The sequence below is a fragment of the Mus caroli genome, chromosome 19, assembly GCF_900094665.2.
Source record: "Mus caroli chromosome 19, CAROLI_EIJ_v1.1, whole genome shotgun sequence".
NCBI lineage: Eukaryota > Metazoa > Chordata > Mammalia > Rodentia > Muridae > Mus > Mus caroli.
In genome coordinates, this window is record NC_034588.1 from 8,440,156 (window position 1) to 8,456,994 (window position 16,839).

At 41.0% G+C, this 16,839-nt stretch overlaps 1 protein-coding gene and 1 pseudogene across 1 annotated transcript in view; both read right to left on the reverse strand.

Annotated features, from left to right (window-relative positions):
- Positions 1–5: 5 nt before the first annotated feature.
- LOC110285977 lies at positions 6–3,345 on the reverse strand (annotated as a pseudogene).
- A 5,517-nt stretch (positions 3,346–8,862) lies between these two features.
- Positions 8,863–16,839, reverse strand: part of Ms4a12 (membrane spanning 4-domains A12) — an 8,693-nt gene continuing 716 nt past the window's right edge. Inside the window, exons 2-5 of the mRNA XM_021152450.1 lie at positions 11,918–11,974; positions 9,894–10,010; positions 9,152–9,262; positions 8,863–8,970 (exon numbers count right to left, since the gene is read on the reverse strand). Coding sequence (XP_021008109.1) covers positions 8,863–8,970; positions 9,152–9,262; positions 9,894–10,010; positions 11,918–11,974 — 393 coding nt within the window. The remainder of the gene's footprint in view (positions 8,971–9,151; positions 9,263–9,893; positions 10,011–11,917; positions 11,975–16,839) is intronic.

Sequence of the window (16,839 nt, forward strand, 5' to 3'; positions counted from 1 at the left end):
TAGCATCACATGGCATACTTCTGAGTCCGTTCCCGAGATATTCTGTTGTACTTATCTCTGTCTGTTTTATAGATCCGTGCAATCTCTGGCACTAGGGGGTCATCTGGGTTTGGATCACATAGCAGTGAACAAATGGATAAAAGAACTTTAGAAATAGTTAAAGCAGGAGACCCCTGTGATCTTAGAATATCAAGACAAATGCTGCCCTTACTGTTACTATTCGGATGATAGATTCTCGTTGTAAGTGCAACCGTAGGTGGTTTGAAGGGGTAGTCTGTAGGAAAATGAATTGTCAAGAAGAATACACCACCTTCATATGGGCTGTCATTAGGTCCCCTAATTGTGGCTTGCCAGTGAAACGTGTCATCTCCAACCTGCAGGACATTGTGTTGGAGGGTCACGGGCCAAATCACTAAGTTCCTTATTAATCCGTTTCAGCGCCGTAGTCTGTGCTTTTCGCCGGGCTTCTCACTATCCCGAGGTGTACTCAAAGGTCCGGCCAAAACTCTTGATTATCCCGGCGGCGGGGAAGGGTTGTCTCTTCTTCTCACACCGGCTCTGCCAGACACAGGCGCTTGGGATGGAGGTGGCAGATCTCGCGAGAACCTCGTGGCAGGCTCGCAGGAGCTCCTATGTAGTACACTTAACCCATATATATTTACATATATATTTATAGTAAACTTAATACACATCTATATGTAAATTTTATGTAGTGGATTTGGCCAGAAGGCAGTAGTACAATATATATTTAAAGCAATTAAATGAGCAAATGAATGCTTTATTATAATATGCCAGCGTGAAAGCAGCAGGAATTACATAACCTCTATGCTGGGACACATTTCTGCTTCAGCCAACTTCTCAGGTATCAGAAGGCAAACGTTTAGAATGCTTAAGTACATTTACATGTTTAACATGACTTTATTGCTTAATACGTTCATGTAGTACTTGTTTAATATTGTTTTTTTTGTAATATATAAAATATAATTGCTATTATTTATTTTAAAAAATTGTTTGTATGTTTAAACTTGCTTACTTCTACTGCTAGCATAACATTTATGTGATACAAGCTTCCAAAGATAGGAAACTCTGTCTGTTTTTCTCAAGCACAAGAAACACTGCCCTCTAGAGTAGGGGCTCAAGTGAATGGCGCTGAGTGAATGGATGTCTGTATAAGAAGTTTATGCCTCCACCATTGTTTAATTTGCTAGACTAGGTAGCCTTGTTTATCCAACTCTGAAAAATAGCAAATGCAAATCTTAGGTATTTGAGATCCAACTTTATTAGCATCTTTATTAGCATCCAGTACAAAGAAAAGTTGGTAAGTTGAGGACTGAGAGGCCATTTGACATTTTAAGGTAGTAGTTCTCAACTTTCCTAATGCTGCAATCGTTTAATAAAGTTCCTCTTGTGGTGGTGACCTCCATCCATAAAATTATTTTTGTTGCTACCTCATAACTGTGATTTTGGTATTGCTAGGAATCATAATGTAAATATCTGTGTTTTCTGATGGTCTTAGGTGACCTCTGTGAAAGGGTAATTCAGTCCCCAAGGGGTCATGACTCACAGGTTGAGAACCACTGTCTAAGGGATTTAGGCTGGAAACTCTCAGGAGTGATACACAGGTAATGACAGCTTTTGGAAAACAAGTGTGGAAGCAGTAACATGTCACTCAATACAACCACTCCAAAGGAGGGGGAGCTGGACCTCCCAAAGTTACTATGCATCTGCTTGCTATAGGAAAATAGTCTTTACCCACCTACTTGTTTTCTAGCTATGAAACTTCTATTATTTCTAAATAAGAAAAGTTAAAGGTCAGGAGAAATGGATGTGTGTGAGTGTCAGACTGCTGGTGTTAAGATCCTATTTGGTACAAAGTAATTCTCCCTTGAAGTAATGCATCTTACTTCCCAGATGCAAAATTTCTCATCTGATTCTTCCATCACTTTTATTTCTCTACCCTGTCTGTCTGTCTGTCTATCCACCCATCACACATCTATGTTTATAACTATCTAATCTAACCTAGTCTTATCTGTGCATATCCATATAACTACATTTATATCTATCTATGTCTATTTCCTGATGTTTTACATTTTAAAACTTCCAAAACAGGTAAGTCTCATCTATATTCAAACTATTTCTAACATTATTTCATTTGCTCTTCAACTTTTGTTTGCTACATGTGTTAGGACAAGGTCACAAACCTCTTCAACAGAGTTCTCTCATCTTAAAGACATATTAATCATAGAACCCACCCTGCTGTGTTGTTGTACCAAGCACACTGACATAGATATGTGTTCAGAATGTGACCAGTGCATACAGAGAGCTAAATACTTGCTATTATCATTGTTATGACTATTAAAGAAACATGAAATATAAAATATATCACATGCTTACTTTGAAAGTCAATTTTGCTGAAAATTTTGTTCTTGGAGGGAAGTGCTGCTTTTGTAGTTATTTTATATGTCTAGACATATAATATATCATTGTCTAGATATGTGAAGTACATCCTTTAATTAGTAGATCATCAAGCTGTGACACACACTTCCACTTTTGCTGACCTGCTGAATGTCCTGGTGATGGATACAGTATTCCTGATCACCTGTATTGTTAAATGGCTGGTACCCAGGCAGGCCTCCAGCTTTAGAATCATGCAAATCTTACATGATGTAATGCATCTTCTTTTCCTGATGTAAATTCCTCTTCTTATCTACTTCTTCCATGATATTAATTTTTTGTCTGTTCTTTTCTCATACATATTTTTCATACGTATGTGTGTGTATTTCCTCATCTGATTTAAAAAGAAAATTTAAACTTCAAATATGAGTAACGCTTGGCTGCTTTCAACAAACACTCATTTGCTCTCCACAGAATTTACCCCTCAATCCTTATATAGCTCAGATCCCACATTTCATTATTTGAATAAGTTTTTTTTGTTTTTTGTTTTTTTGATTTTTTATTAGGTATTTTCCTCATTTACATTTCCAATGCTATCCCAAAAGTCCCCCATACCCTCCCCTCCACTCCCCTACCCACCCACTCCCACTTTTTTAGGGATCTGCAACCCTATAGGTGGAACAACATTATGAACTAACCAGTACCCCGGAGTTCTTGACTCTAGCTGCATATGTATCAAAAGATGGCCTAGTCGGCCATCACTGGAAAGAGAGGCCCATTGGACTTGAATAAGTTTTTGACAGTCCTTTAAGCATCCTTGGTCCTTGCTTATTGTATTTATTTATTATTAAATTTGTTCTTTGACATATTCATACATGTATATAGCAGTATTCTGACTACTCAACCCCCTTATTCCCATACCTCTCTTCCACCTCCATCATCACTTTCCATATCTTCTATGTGTCTCTGTTTTGTTTTGAGAGTCTTTTAACCAGAGCCCCCTGTGTGACTGTGGGTTTGGAACTCTCCAGTAGAGCCCAGGATGCTTACCAGTATTTACTTGACTGATGGCAGTGACTCCCCATTTCCAAATATTCATAAGTGGTCACTAGTTCAGTGGGAGGAGGGAGGGCAGGGACCATTGAGCCCCTCCACCACCCATGATTGGCTATTGGTAGGCTTATTATTACAGAAGAGTTTGTATAAATGTTTTGCTTCCAGCTGAGTCTTCTGCTATTTTATCATACTATATAGAGAAACTCATATTAGTAGATGACATCAAATAGAAGCATTCTTAGTATTCTAACCTTAGCACCTAAGCCTGGCTGTTTGAACAGTGAATCTGTATACTCATCCTTTCCCCTCAAATATGTACTCAGTGGAGAGAGCCTGGCAATTATCCCTTGGTATATATACCAATTCATTCTTCACTTTCATGGCTTTTAAACTTTACCTCATCTAACAGTTCAATATTCTGATTCTGTTTGTGCCCTCCATCTTGGGGCTGACTTTACTTTTCTGACAAGAATGACAGAACCAACCCATCACATTGGAAGGCTCCTTACTGTCACCATATGGCGACCAGCAGCAACTGCATCATCCTCTCATTCTGTGGTGTGGAGAACCTACCTTTGTAGTCATTCACCACCTCTGGCTCCACACTCGTTCTGCCTCCCCTTCCACAATGATTTCTGAACCTTTGGAGGGATGTGTGGCATATATGTTCCATTTATGGCTGAACATTCACAATCTCTTATTCTCTGCACCTTAGCTGGTTGTGGGTCTCCATATTAATCACCATTTACTGCAAACAGAAGCTTCTCTGAAGAGATGTCTTAATCCACGAGCAACTGGCAATTCCTAGCTGATGGGAGAGGAAGAGTCAGTTTAGCCATTGTAAGAGTGTAGCCCCTGATGCTCCAGTGGATAACCACACATCCAGGGATATTTAGGCAGCACAATTTGGCCTGGATAGGAACAAAAGTGCACCAAGCAGGGTGAGAAGGGAAGGAGATATGGATCTGGGAAGAGTTGGGGGAGGGACAATTCTCAAAGAATAATTTTACATATGGGTCCTTGTAAACAGCTACTGCCACACATTTTTCTTTAAAAGAGTGAAGTCACTGGTTCCAGCAGCTGGTCTGGAACTGACTAAGGGTCTGGCCTTTGTCAGACCCTTCCCTAGTGTTAAGCTGCCTCTGGCAGAGAGCTGTCAATCAACAGCCTCTTTTCTGATGATGAGTGCTCTATGTGTTATGGACTCCTCTTGCATCTGAATGCTCTCATAACACTTGTGGACACACTACTGCACCTGCAAGGAACATTGTATTGAAGCCACGACCCCTGTTTCTTTGTCTCCAGTCAGGAAGGAAACATCACTCAGGAAAAGACAAGAGAGCCATTTTGGTAATCCTGATCGATCTGCACTCTCAGCAGCTGTTCTTCCTTGGGCATGGTGGAAAGGCTTAATTGATGCCTCCAGTCCTGTGACTAGTGCAAGTGGAAATTGGGCAGTGATTGGTGGAAATTACATTGCTTCATTTGCATGTCACAGTACTTTCCTGGATATAATATTTGGTTCACTTTTCAAGTCAGCCCAGGGCTACCCTCTTATGCCATACCCTTGTTTTGTAATAGTAGGCTCCATCAAGCAGTTTCTGTTAGAACGATCTTTTCTTGTCCACTTGTGATCTTTATCATGGGTAGAACATGCTGAGTTGATAACACAAAGAGGAGGGGCCATAGTAGAGAACACAAAGATTTACAGGGAGTAACCAGAATGGTGGAAGAAAGCAAGAAGAACTCAGAAGCCAAGACTATGGAAGGCTGTGAAAAGTTAAAGGTTATGAAAGACCGTGGGCCCCGCTTGCTGAGGTCCAGGGAGACAGCAAACCATAAAGGGCCAAAATAACCAAGATCTATAATGATAGATGCTATTAGGAGCCTCAGTATCTGAGAGCCAAAAATCTGGTTCTTTGTCCATTGGTGTCAACATTTGTGACTGCTGAGAGCCATTGATTTCTGGTCACTGAGTATGAGGCTACTGACACTGGAAAGTCAGAGCCATTAAGCCCCTGGCTTGAGTACCTAGAACTATAAGTCCATTCCCTTGGATCCATATTCCTCTATTTTTCAGGACTAAGAGAAATAAGTCTCTAGATTAATTAGTCCAGTTCACTGCCCGTTGGCCTTCAAAGACCCAGAATTTCCTGTGCTGAAGAAACCACCCTTTGCTTTTCCATGGCCTCCATCTGCATAGAGTAAAGGAAGCTCAGGATTTGGGAAGATCAGAAGAGACCAAGAAAGGGGAGAGAGAGGTGATGAAGCAGGATAGACTTAGGCAAAGGGACACATGGGACATACACAAAGAAGCAAAGAGACTGAAGTGCTCGCAAGGAGTCAGGGGGAGTGGGAGGAGAAGGGGAGGGGGAAGGAGACTCTATTAAAACACCCCTTGTCCAAAATGCTATATTGAGAGACTGTTTCACAGCAGACTTCCTGGTATTATGGCTCTTAACAATCCTACCATCCCCTCTTCCACCTTGTTCTCCAAGCCATAAATGCTGTGATAAAGGTGTATCCACTGGGCTTGAGAACATTCAGGAGCCATTGATCTCTGCATTGTGCTCAGCTGTGTTTCTTTGTAGTGGTCTTCACTTGCTTTAAAGATAAGTTTCTTTGATGAGAGGTGGTAGCTATTTGGTGATTGTAAGTGTACGATTTAGAATGTGGTTAGGAATTATGCTGGCCTTGTAAAGTAATAGTGGTCAGTTCTCTTCTAAGATCCATGACCTCACCATTCCTGAAAAGTTGGCTGGGTTTCTAATACTAGGCATGATTTCTCCCATGTTGAATGGGGCTAAGTCCAGTTAGGCAGCTTGGGTTACTACCAACATTCAGTGCCATTTACTTCACCTTTATGGATATCTTGCCATTGTTGTGGTACATAAGTGTCACAGATGGGTTAGGACTATTAAATGCTTCCATCTCTTAGTATCTCGTGCAGTATTTTCTGGTACCATGGCTACATGAACAAGATGGGAACAGTAGCAGTGTGAATTGACATGTTAATATGGGAGAGGGGAAATCTCATGAGATCCTACTCCTAGACAAAGAATTAGCTTTTCTCATGGATGAACCCCATAATTGGTTAGCCATACAAAGCGATCAGTCCTGAAACCATATACACACAAATAACCAAATAAGACTAATCAGGTTGTTGATACACACACACACACACACACACACACACACACACACACACACATCATATATGTAACAACAGTAATACAAAAGAGTATCCATTTGAGAGTGGGAGGGGATATGGGAAAAGTTAGACAGAGGGGTCCTCTGAGGGGCTGTAGTAAGGAAAGGGAGAGAGATGTAACTATATTTTAAAGATGTATTAAAAACAACTCCCTTAATTCTATAGTGATACTTGTAGAGGGATTTTAATCCAGCAATATGACTGGTCTGGCAAGGGATTTTATCCAAATACCTTCTAGGTCTGCATAAACTGGATGGAATGCAGACCTGCCATTGATTACAATATGATCTGGCTAGAATACAGATACACTCTTAATGCATACCTTTAATCCTAAACAATGAAAGAACGGTTAGTTTATAGAAGGAAGCAGCTATTTTGGTTTGAAAGTGACATCTAACTGAGGGGAAGACAAAGTGACAAATCAGAGAAAGATTTGATGAATGAGTCAGAGATAGAATGCACCTAGCTCTCATGAGAACAGCACAGGAAGGAGAAGTGACTTAAGAGAGCTGCATAGAGAGAGGGAGAGAGAGACAGTTCAGTTGAATGTGGTTAGGTATGGTAGAGTTCAGAGTAGAGTAGAGTTGAGTTCCATTCAGTCAGTACAGTGGAGTTCAGTTCGTTTGTGAGTTCATGCAGTTCCATGCAGATCAGCAGAGGCAGTTTGACTGGGACAGTGTTACAGAGACAGGTTGTAGGCGAAGACAGAACAAGCCAGAAGATTACAACAGATTTCCAGAGTTAGTTTGAGGCCAAGCACAGCAATTCAGTAAGAAGCTAAGAGAAGACAGTTTGAGTGAGTCAGCTTGGAGAGGAGTTTGGGCCAGAACAGCTTTCTGAGTTGAACCAGCCAGCTAAAGTGTAGAAAGAACTTGAAAGGCTGAGCTTATTCAGTAGTAAGCCTTGGAGAGGACAATTTTAACAAGTGAATAAAAGTTTCTTTTAAGATACTTAATACTGTGTTTGGTAAAATATAAATATCAGTCAACTGGTTGGTAACAATATTAATGTATAAAATGATGTGGGCTCCAACAAGCATGATTGGATCTGTGGTTTCTGAAGAACATGGGGAAGATGACCCAGGAAGTCCAGTGGTTGGTCACTGTAAAAATCCCCATCTAAGAAACATCAAGCTTGCCAGTGTCTGTCAGATCTACTTCATCCAACCAATATCGGACCCTAACAAATGCAAAAAGATACCCAAAGAGGCTTGTGTTGCCCATGACATTTTATTGTGGAAAAGATAATGAGAATAGAAGGTTCCTTTTTTTATTCGATATTTTCTTTATTTATATTTCAAATGTTATCCCCTTTACTAGTTTCTCCTCTGAAAACCCCCTATCTTCTCTCCTCTCCCCCTGCTCCCCAACCCACCCACTACTGATTCTTGGCCCAGGCATTCCCCTATACTGGGGCATAGAACCTTCACAGGACCTAGGGCCTCTCCTCCCATTGATGATTGACTAGGTCATCCTTGCTACATGTGCAGCTAGAGCCATGAGTCCCACCATGTGTTTTCTTTGATTGGTGATTTAGTCCCAGGGAGCTCTGGGGGTACTGGTTAGTTCATATTGTTCCTCCTAGGGGGCTGCAAACCCCTTCAGCTCCTTGGGTCCTTTCTCTAGCTCCTTCATTGGGGACCCTGTGCTCTGTCTGGTGGATGTTATGAGCATCCACTTCTGTATTAGATAGGCACAGGCAGAGCTTCTCAGGAGACAGCTAAATCAGGTTCCTATCAGCAAGCTCTTGTTGGCATCTGCAATAATGTCTGAGTTTGGTGGTTGTTTATGGGATGGATCCCCAGGTGGGGCAGTTTCTGGATGGTTCTTCCTTTAGTCTCTGGTCCAAACTTTGTCTCTGTAACTCCTTCCATGGGTATTTTGTCCCCCCTTCTAGGAAGGATTGAAGTATCCACACTTTGGTCTTCCTTCTTCTTGAGTTGAATAGAAGGTTTCTAATGCTAAGAGCATTGCAGAGTTAGTTTTCAACCCTCTTGTCTTTCCTCTATTGCAGTAATGGTCAGCAGTTGGCGGGAGGCACTGACAGAAAATCCAGTGACTGTTGGCCATGACTAGGAACAAATTCCAAATATAGCACTAAAGAGATTTGCACTCTGGGCAGCAAAATAACAGCTTTGTAAGAAATTTTTTTTTCAGAGAAGATTTACTACATGAAATTGTACAAGTGATTCTTTATGCCTGTTATTGCGTAGGAGCATAATCTGGGATGTTGTCATATATAGGAGGAGCTGAGGGAGACTCTTGCATCAAGGGGTTGGCCGCATACACAGCTGGAGCAACCGCGACAGACTAGAAAGGGTAAGAGAAAACAAGCAGAGTTGTTACACAGTCCAGTCATTCTCCCTGGTCCCAGCAGAGTGGAGGGCAGAGAGCTCAGTAATCAGCTCACAGTGGGTTTTGGCAGACACTCAAGCCCACACTTCTCCAGCATGTATTCAGATTATTTTTACAAAGAGGAGAACCAACTTACTCTGTTGCATCGGAGGATAGCTTGGTGTGCAAAGTAGGCCATGACCCATCCTATGCTGAATTCCAACAAGGAAAACATTGCCAGCACACCTGAAATTCCTCTCCCAGAAAGCTGAAATCAAATACACAGACCATTAGGATGAACAGGAGGGTCTCAGGGTGGACTTCAGAAACACCTCGGTTCATTGAAAGTGCTGTTTTGCTAATGTTCAACTCTGTGAGTGATTTTTTTTTTTTTAAATAACAACAAGGAGACTGTTGCCAAGGGGAAGAAAAACCACTTACATTCCATTAATCCTTAATAGTCTATTTGCTGGAAAGAAAAGTCTTCTGATATTTTAAAGAAAAATCAGAAGAAGTTTGTATTTCTCCAAAATAAACATTTGATGACAATAGAGAAATAACCAGGAGGTGATTGCACACAAGTAGACAATCTTCCTGTTTTAATTGTAAAAAAGCCACTTAAGACATGGCTATTATATTTATGCAGAATTTCAAAGTGCAGAAAAAAGAAATTCTGAGCTCTATCTATTACTCCTGTGATGGCGATGGGGTGGTCATTCTGACTTCATCTATCTGCAAATATACTTTTTTCGCTTTGTATCTTAACAATCACATCCCTAGGCATAGGGTTGGAAATAGAACTTTCTCACCAGAGCCACTGTACGTTAAACAGGAGACAGCAATGGATATAATCTGGCAGTGAAGAGAGACAGTCATGTGGCCAATGGCAGGATACTTACTACCATCCAGTAGTCTTGATAATAGTGGCCATTGATGTTCAGATCACATAGAAACAGAATCACTCCAACAAAGGCAAAGACGGTGCTAAAAATGTTTATTGTCAGGGTGCTCTTCATCTAATAGAGGTAACAGAACAGTAGTCCATATAAAAGACAAATGAATTTAAAGGGAGTGGGAGTCTTTTCAAGTTAATGGTTCTTAAGCTTTGACATCTTGTTTTAGTTGTGATTGTACTGAGAACTGAATTCAAGGTCGGATGCATGCTAGGCAAGTGCTCTGCAACTGATCTATTTCCCTAACATGGAACAACATTCGCAGTTAACATGTCTTTCTTCTGCCCTTCTGACTAGTTGGGAAAATTACACCGTATCCTAGTTGTCAGTCCCCCCGCCCCCAAGAAGCTGTAAATATTTTAAATAATAGAAAGATAAAAAAACAGTATACATATACTTTGAAGCAGAATGCCATCCAACACATTTATGTAACAGCTGTGTTTACAAGAGCATCTCCACTATACAACTGGAGAGTGTGCAGAGAGTGAGAGACTTTGGAACACTCAGTTCTGCATGGGACCCCTTCATCAACCTCTTTTCAAGGCTCAGGGTCTATGGGCAAGGTCTTGTTATCCACCTCCTCTTTCTCAAGACAGAAAGAACACAAGGTTGGGTGGATAGGGAGGTTGGGAAGATCTGGGAGGAGTTGGCAGAGAGAAGAGAAAATATTCATAATATGTTTTATGACAAATTTAAAGTAAAAATTGAAAACACAACTCTACTTTGTAAAAACAATAAAAGAACAAACTTAAGGCTTTAAAATTTTTATTTGATTTTAATTTTTTTCCTGGGTGTTTTGCCTGCATGCATGTCTGTGTACCATGAACAAGCAGTGCCTAAGGAAGCCAGAAGAGAGCATTGAATCTTCTCCCCTAGGAATTATAGAGATCATGAATCACGGTGTGAGTACTGGGAATGAAACCCTGGTCCTCCAGAAGAGAATTTAAGTCTGCTCTTAACTAATCATCCATCTTGACAACTGCAAGAACAAACTTTTAGTTGGCATTCTGTGATAGATATTTTGTTATATATTTAAAATGATGTATTTTTTAACTCTTGCGGCCACCACACATGAGATGGTCCTAGTATCTGACTTTATAAGTCTCTTTCTACACAGCCTCTGAGGGGCAGGACCTATGTAGAGAAAGATGCTCTGTTTTGTTTTGGATTACAGTAGATGCACCTAATTAGACTAGGCTGATTTTAATTCTAGCATAATCCACTGTTTTATCTTGAGAGCATGCAAAGAATGCTCCCATGTTCCTATCTCCCTCTGCCTTGTTCTTGTGCATAACCTCATATCATTTTGAGACCATTTCTGATCTAGGTTTATGCAAAACAATGTCTTTCTCCTGGTTTGCCATTAAATTAGGAAATTACAACAAGGGGTGTGCTGTGTGGCTGGGAGAATCAAAGCCCAGTCTCTGTAGTTATTTCTGTGTGCTCTTCTTATGCTCTGAACTGGTCACTCTCATGGCAATTTAATGAAGTGGCAACAGAGACAGTCTGAGTAACAGTAGGAGTTACACACCAGTGAAAAGTGAAAATACAAGATGGAGCAGAGGAATGGCAGTGAACACCAGGACTTTGTTATTGAAGTGGCTCATAGGTTTTTTTTTTTTTTTTTTTTTTTTTTTTGGCTCCTGGATTCTTCCTTGGTTTTCCCTGCATGCCATGTGACTTAACAGAACCAGGGAGCCAACATGTAAAAGCTTAAATGCTTGCTTTTTCTGATTCCCACTCTTGCACTTTCAGGAGGCCTGAATGTGGTGCTCTGCTTTTCCCAGTAGCAACTGAATGCTCTGTTCCCTTGCTCCAGCACAGGCACTACCCAGCCACTGGCAGATATTTTGAGAAAGAACTTCCTCCCGTCCACACTCTTCCAATCTACCAGCTCAAGTTTTCCTTGCTAGTAAATCAAACCAATCTTTAGAGGAATTTAAGAAGTAGACATAAGTTTTCTAGCTTACCAGACAGTGAGAGAACTCCTTGAACGCTGATATGGAAAGTGAGCCAGAAGCAATGAACTGTAGACATAGACAAATCTGTGAATAGTAGGTTCTCTGCTTGTGCCTGGGAATGTCTCTTTGTACAAGACGGTGGCCCAGTTATGTTTGCTTGTTTCCCTCACATAAAGCTCAGTATTTTTTCTTTAGATTAACTCTTGGGGATACATCTCCAATTCCCCACCCTCATTTTCTTGAATGTAAAGAACTCAGTGACAGATGACTTTGAGTTTGTATGTGTGACTGAGCCTTCTGCTCAGCTTCATCTTATTCTCAGCCTCATCCTGTCAATGGTATACCTTTGTCATGTTCGATCATCCCTTTCAAGACCCTCCAGCCAACACACTGGTTCTGCATTAGGGATGAGTTTAAGCTGCAGTGGAGGTAAGCCTGAAGTGGGGAGTGATGGGACCCCTTTCTTCAATCAGAGCCATTATTTCTAAAAACCCTCTAGCCATTAGACACAGAACTTTTCAAGAACCTTGCTGTGAACAGCCTGGGGACACCCATCCTGCACAGGGAGAGGTGTTCTAGCAATCTACTCACAAAGACTCCACCCCAGAATGGATATCCACCAATAAAAGCAACAGAGGAAAACGCCCAAGTCATATTGTATGAGGTGCTCAGCAACCCGAGAACAACTCCAAAGCCGATGTGCATCAATCCAATTGTGATTTGGACTCCCTAAAAAAGAAAGCCAAGAGGCATTTTAAAATAACTGTCACAACCAAAGTTATTCCTGTTTATTTACTGTCCATGTGATCCATGAGAATTCACCTAAACAGTGAATATTTTGATGTATACTGAAACAGCAGGGGAGGAAGGGCCTCAGGTAAATCCTTTGAGGAGCCAGTGAGATGGTTCAGTGGGTAAGGACATTTGTTGTCTAGTCTGATGACCAGTGTGTGATACTCAGACCCCATATGTTGGAAAGAACTGCGCACGCACACACACATAGACACACACACATAGACACACACATGAACATACACATGTATACACATAATAAACATTTCAATAAATTTTATTTGATTTCTGAATGAACTACAAAGAAGTCTTTAAAAAGTATGACTACTTAAGCATCTCCTGGTAGCCCCATGAGTACATTTGTTTGTAAAGACTGCTGCGACTGGGGTGACAGGGGCTGTCTTGTATAAGTAAAACAGTTCTCTGTTCAGGCAATGCTAGTCACGAGAAAAGGAATCAATGGAAATGAAGTCACTCCTAGAATATTAATCACATGCCTGATAACACTCTGTCACTGTGCCAACAACTAGATGGAGACATAAAACCATAAGAAATCAAGTGGCCAAGATACAGTCCACAGGACTCAAAAAGGCCAACAAGCGGAAGCGCCCAAGTGAGGATGCCCCAGTCCTGCTTGGGAGGGAGAAGAAAGCAACCACAAGGGGGAAGGGAGGGAGAAGAAAGCAACCACAAGGGGGAAGGGAGGGAGGGACCTGGGGTGGGGACAACCTCTTGGAGAGAGGGGGGCAGGGAGGAGGTATGGGATGTCTAGGAGGGTGGACTGGGAGAGGAATAAAATATGGAGTGTAAAAATAAAAAAAGAAAAGAAAAGAAGTAAATAAAAAAGAAGAACAAGAACTAGGATGGTTTGATTGTTTAACTCTTTAAGCACCACAGTAGTGGTAGCTAGCTAATTCCTAATGAAAAAACAAAAAGAAGGTAATCAAGTGCCCAAGGGTAAACAGTTATGAAGGGGCAGACTCCCAGAATGCATGACAGCGGACTGTCTCCAAAACTCACTTACAATCTGTCCTTTCGGACTCAGCTTGGTTCCACCCGTTCAGAGTTGTCTTGATATACTAGTCAAATGGATTTGCTTTTTTCTTTGTGAATTCTTTTCACATTTTAAGATGTAAAACCCATGGCATTACTTGCTTTTCTATTTCATATTTTTTTATTTCAAAAATTATTATTTTATTTTTTTGTGTGTGGATATGAATGTCTGTGCATCACACGTGTGCCTGGTGGTGCTCAAAGATGTCCAAAGGGGTTGAGGATAAGATACCCTGAAACTGGAGTTACATGCAGTTATGAGCCACCATGTGGGTTCTGAGAATGATAATGTCTTCTGCAAGAGCAGTGAATGCTCTTTAAGTACAGCACTGTCTCTCCAATTCTAGTATTTCTTTTTTTTTTTAAACGCTGGTATGTAACTGTTATCATATCAAGTAAGAGGTATTTTGCCAATGCTAAGGGATAAATATTTTACTTTGTAACTCTTATCAAAACTTTCTTTGTAGAGTACACATGGATTTCTGAGAAACAACAGTTGCTATATTGGTCCAAAGCTCAGAAACATCTCCATAGATCATTTTGTCCCAAGTTTACGATTATATTTTATCTACCCAGGAAGACTGTAGCCACAGAAACTTTTGTGTTTAGTTCCTCAATGAATAGGTACCAAATAAATTTAAATTGAATTAAAGGAAAAATAATTTCATGAATTATGCTAAAACAATCACATATTGTTGAGATGCACTAAACCTTGTGAAAGCTATGAACCTTCTCTTTGAACAGTTCTTCTTGTACATCCACAGATTACATCATCCTTTAGACACAGCTTCTGAGAGGTGATGGACCCATTTTTAGCCAATGTTACATCTCAGATGGGAAACTCCTACATCTGACTTCAGATTTGTTCCCGCAATTGTTATCCATGAACAAAACGTGGGTATAAGTTTCCCATCCTTGCTGTCATCTTGATGAGGAGCAGCTGCGGCTTTAATCCCCATTGGCCCCTGTTTTCTACCCATATAGCCCTGGCTGTATACTTCATTGACACTGGACATTCATTGACATTGGACATTCAACTTGTTCTATATTTTTTGGTTATTGTCCTACTTTCATTTCTGTTGAGTTCTTCTCCAGTTTCCTCTGTGTTGCTGTGATAAAATATCATAGCCATAAAGTAACTTAGGGGGTGAAGTGTTCATTTTCAGCTCACAATCTCAGTTTAGAGTCCATCACTGTAGGGAAGTCAAGGCAGAAACTTCCAAGAGCTAATCATATCACATGAGATAGAGGTGTATGCCCACCTGCTCACTTACTCATGCTCAGCTTGATTTCTCCACTCTCATACTGCCCAGAACTCCCTGCCTAGGGAATGGTGCCACCCATGGTGGGTTGGATCCCCCATATCAATTAACTTAATTAAGATAACCCCTCAAAGAGAAACATAATGCAGACAGCCCCTCATTGAGTCTCTCTTCTCAGGTGATTCTAGGTTGTGCCAGATTGACAATTAAAGCTGATTATCACAATGGAGGGGACAGATAATCTACCCCAACCATCTGTGGTCCCTGGAGTATCATGACAACTAGGGATGTAGCTTCACAATCTTAATAGAGAGGACCCAGCTTCTGCCAATCATTTTTTTAAAGCAGAACTTTATCTTTTGTTTACATATATTTTGATCAAATAAGTCTTTTCTACCAGGCAGACTGCTCCAAATGGATCCTTGTTCCACACAATAAAATCCAAAGCTGTCAAAGGGGTTTCACCAGGTATGCTCCACACCTCCTCTCTGGCCACATTCCCACTGTTCCTTGCTTTAAGCATTCTGCTGTACTTTTTTAAAAATTATTTTTAAAATTTTTTTCTGCTGTCCTTTGTTGACCTTCTCCTGTTCACCAAATGCATCATACACATTTCATCTGATGACCTCCTATTGGTCATTTTCTCTTGTTCTGGTATTTGTATGGCACACTCTGAACTCCATGCATTTGAAATGCCCATCTTGATCAAGTTCAAGTCGCTGTTTACTGCCTGCTTCTTCTCCCCCTTACACTCTGTATATTACTTATTTACTTAATTTTAAAGTTAGTATGTAAAGCACTAGGATTCATTATGGCATTTACAGATGAAATTGTTATGCTCTTTCTCTTTTCTTCTCATTTATTTCCCTTCATCCTCCTCATATCCACCCTCCCCCCCCCCCCAGAAGCCATCCTTCCTCAACATCGTTTTCTGTTCTTGTGATCTTCTTTCTAACTTTATAGCCGGTAGCCACGTTCACTCACACCCACCCACATACACACAACAAACAGTAAAAGGTAGGATGTACACATGAGAGAGAACAGAGATTTTTGCCTTTCTAAGTCTGGGTCACTTCATTCAGTATCTATATATTTTTTTTCACCTTCCAACATATTCTCTAGTTTGTGTCTTTATTATGTGTACAGCCCGATTTCCCCAGCTGGGTCATAGGCTCCCTGCAGGCAGAGACTGTGCCTGGCTTGAGCTTCAAGATATTTTCAGCAACTGTGTGGGGTTGACTTTATGAGCTATGAGTTTGCAGGAAATGTACTCCAGTTGGCAGGGGAAGATCCAAGGAGCCACCTTCCCAGTGTAGATTGGTTGCTTGAGTGGAAGGTCAGATACTGTTCATTTTTACTTACTTGAAACACTGTGACTTAACCTGACTACCCAAAGCACTAGCTGGTAAGATGGGCATCTATTGTCTACTGACTTCTGTAGCTAAGAATTTGGAGCTGTACACAGCAAGAGGCATGACACAATTTGGTGGGAGTGTGTGAAGAGGGGTGGGGAAAGCTTAACTAATGATGGTCAGTTCTGTCTAAGCATGTTGAGTCTTTACTACAAGTCATTCATGCTTTACAATGCTTAGAGAAACAAGACCATGGGTGTCCAGCTCAAATCAACTTTTGTAAATCAAAGCAACAAAGGCATAGCATTTCCAAGGATAGTTTTTACACTTTACACTTTGCTTTCCTCAGACAGTTTGCTAGTAGTTCCATTCCCTTTAAAACAGTTATCAGCCGGGCGTGGTGGCGCACGCCTTTAATCCCAGCACTCGGGAGGCAGAGGCAGGTGGATTTCTGAGTTCGAGGCCAGCCTGG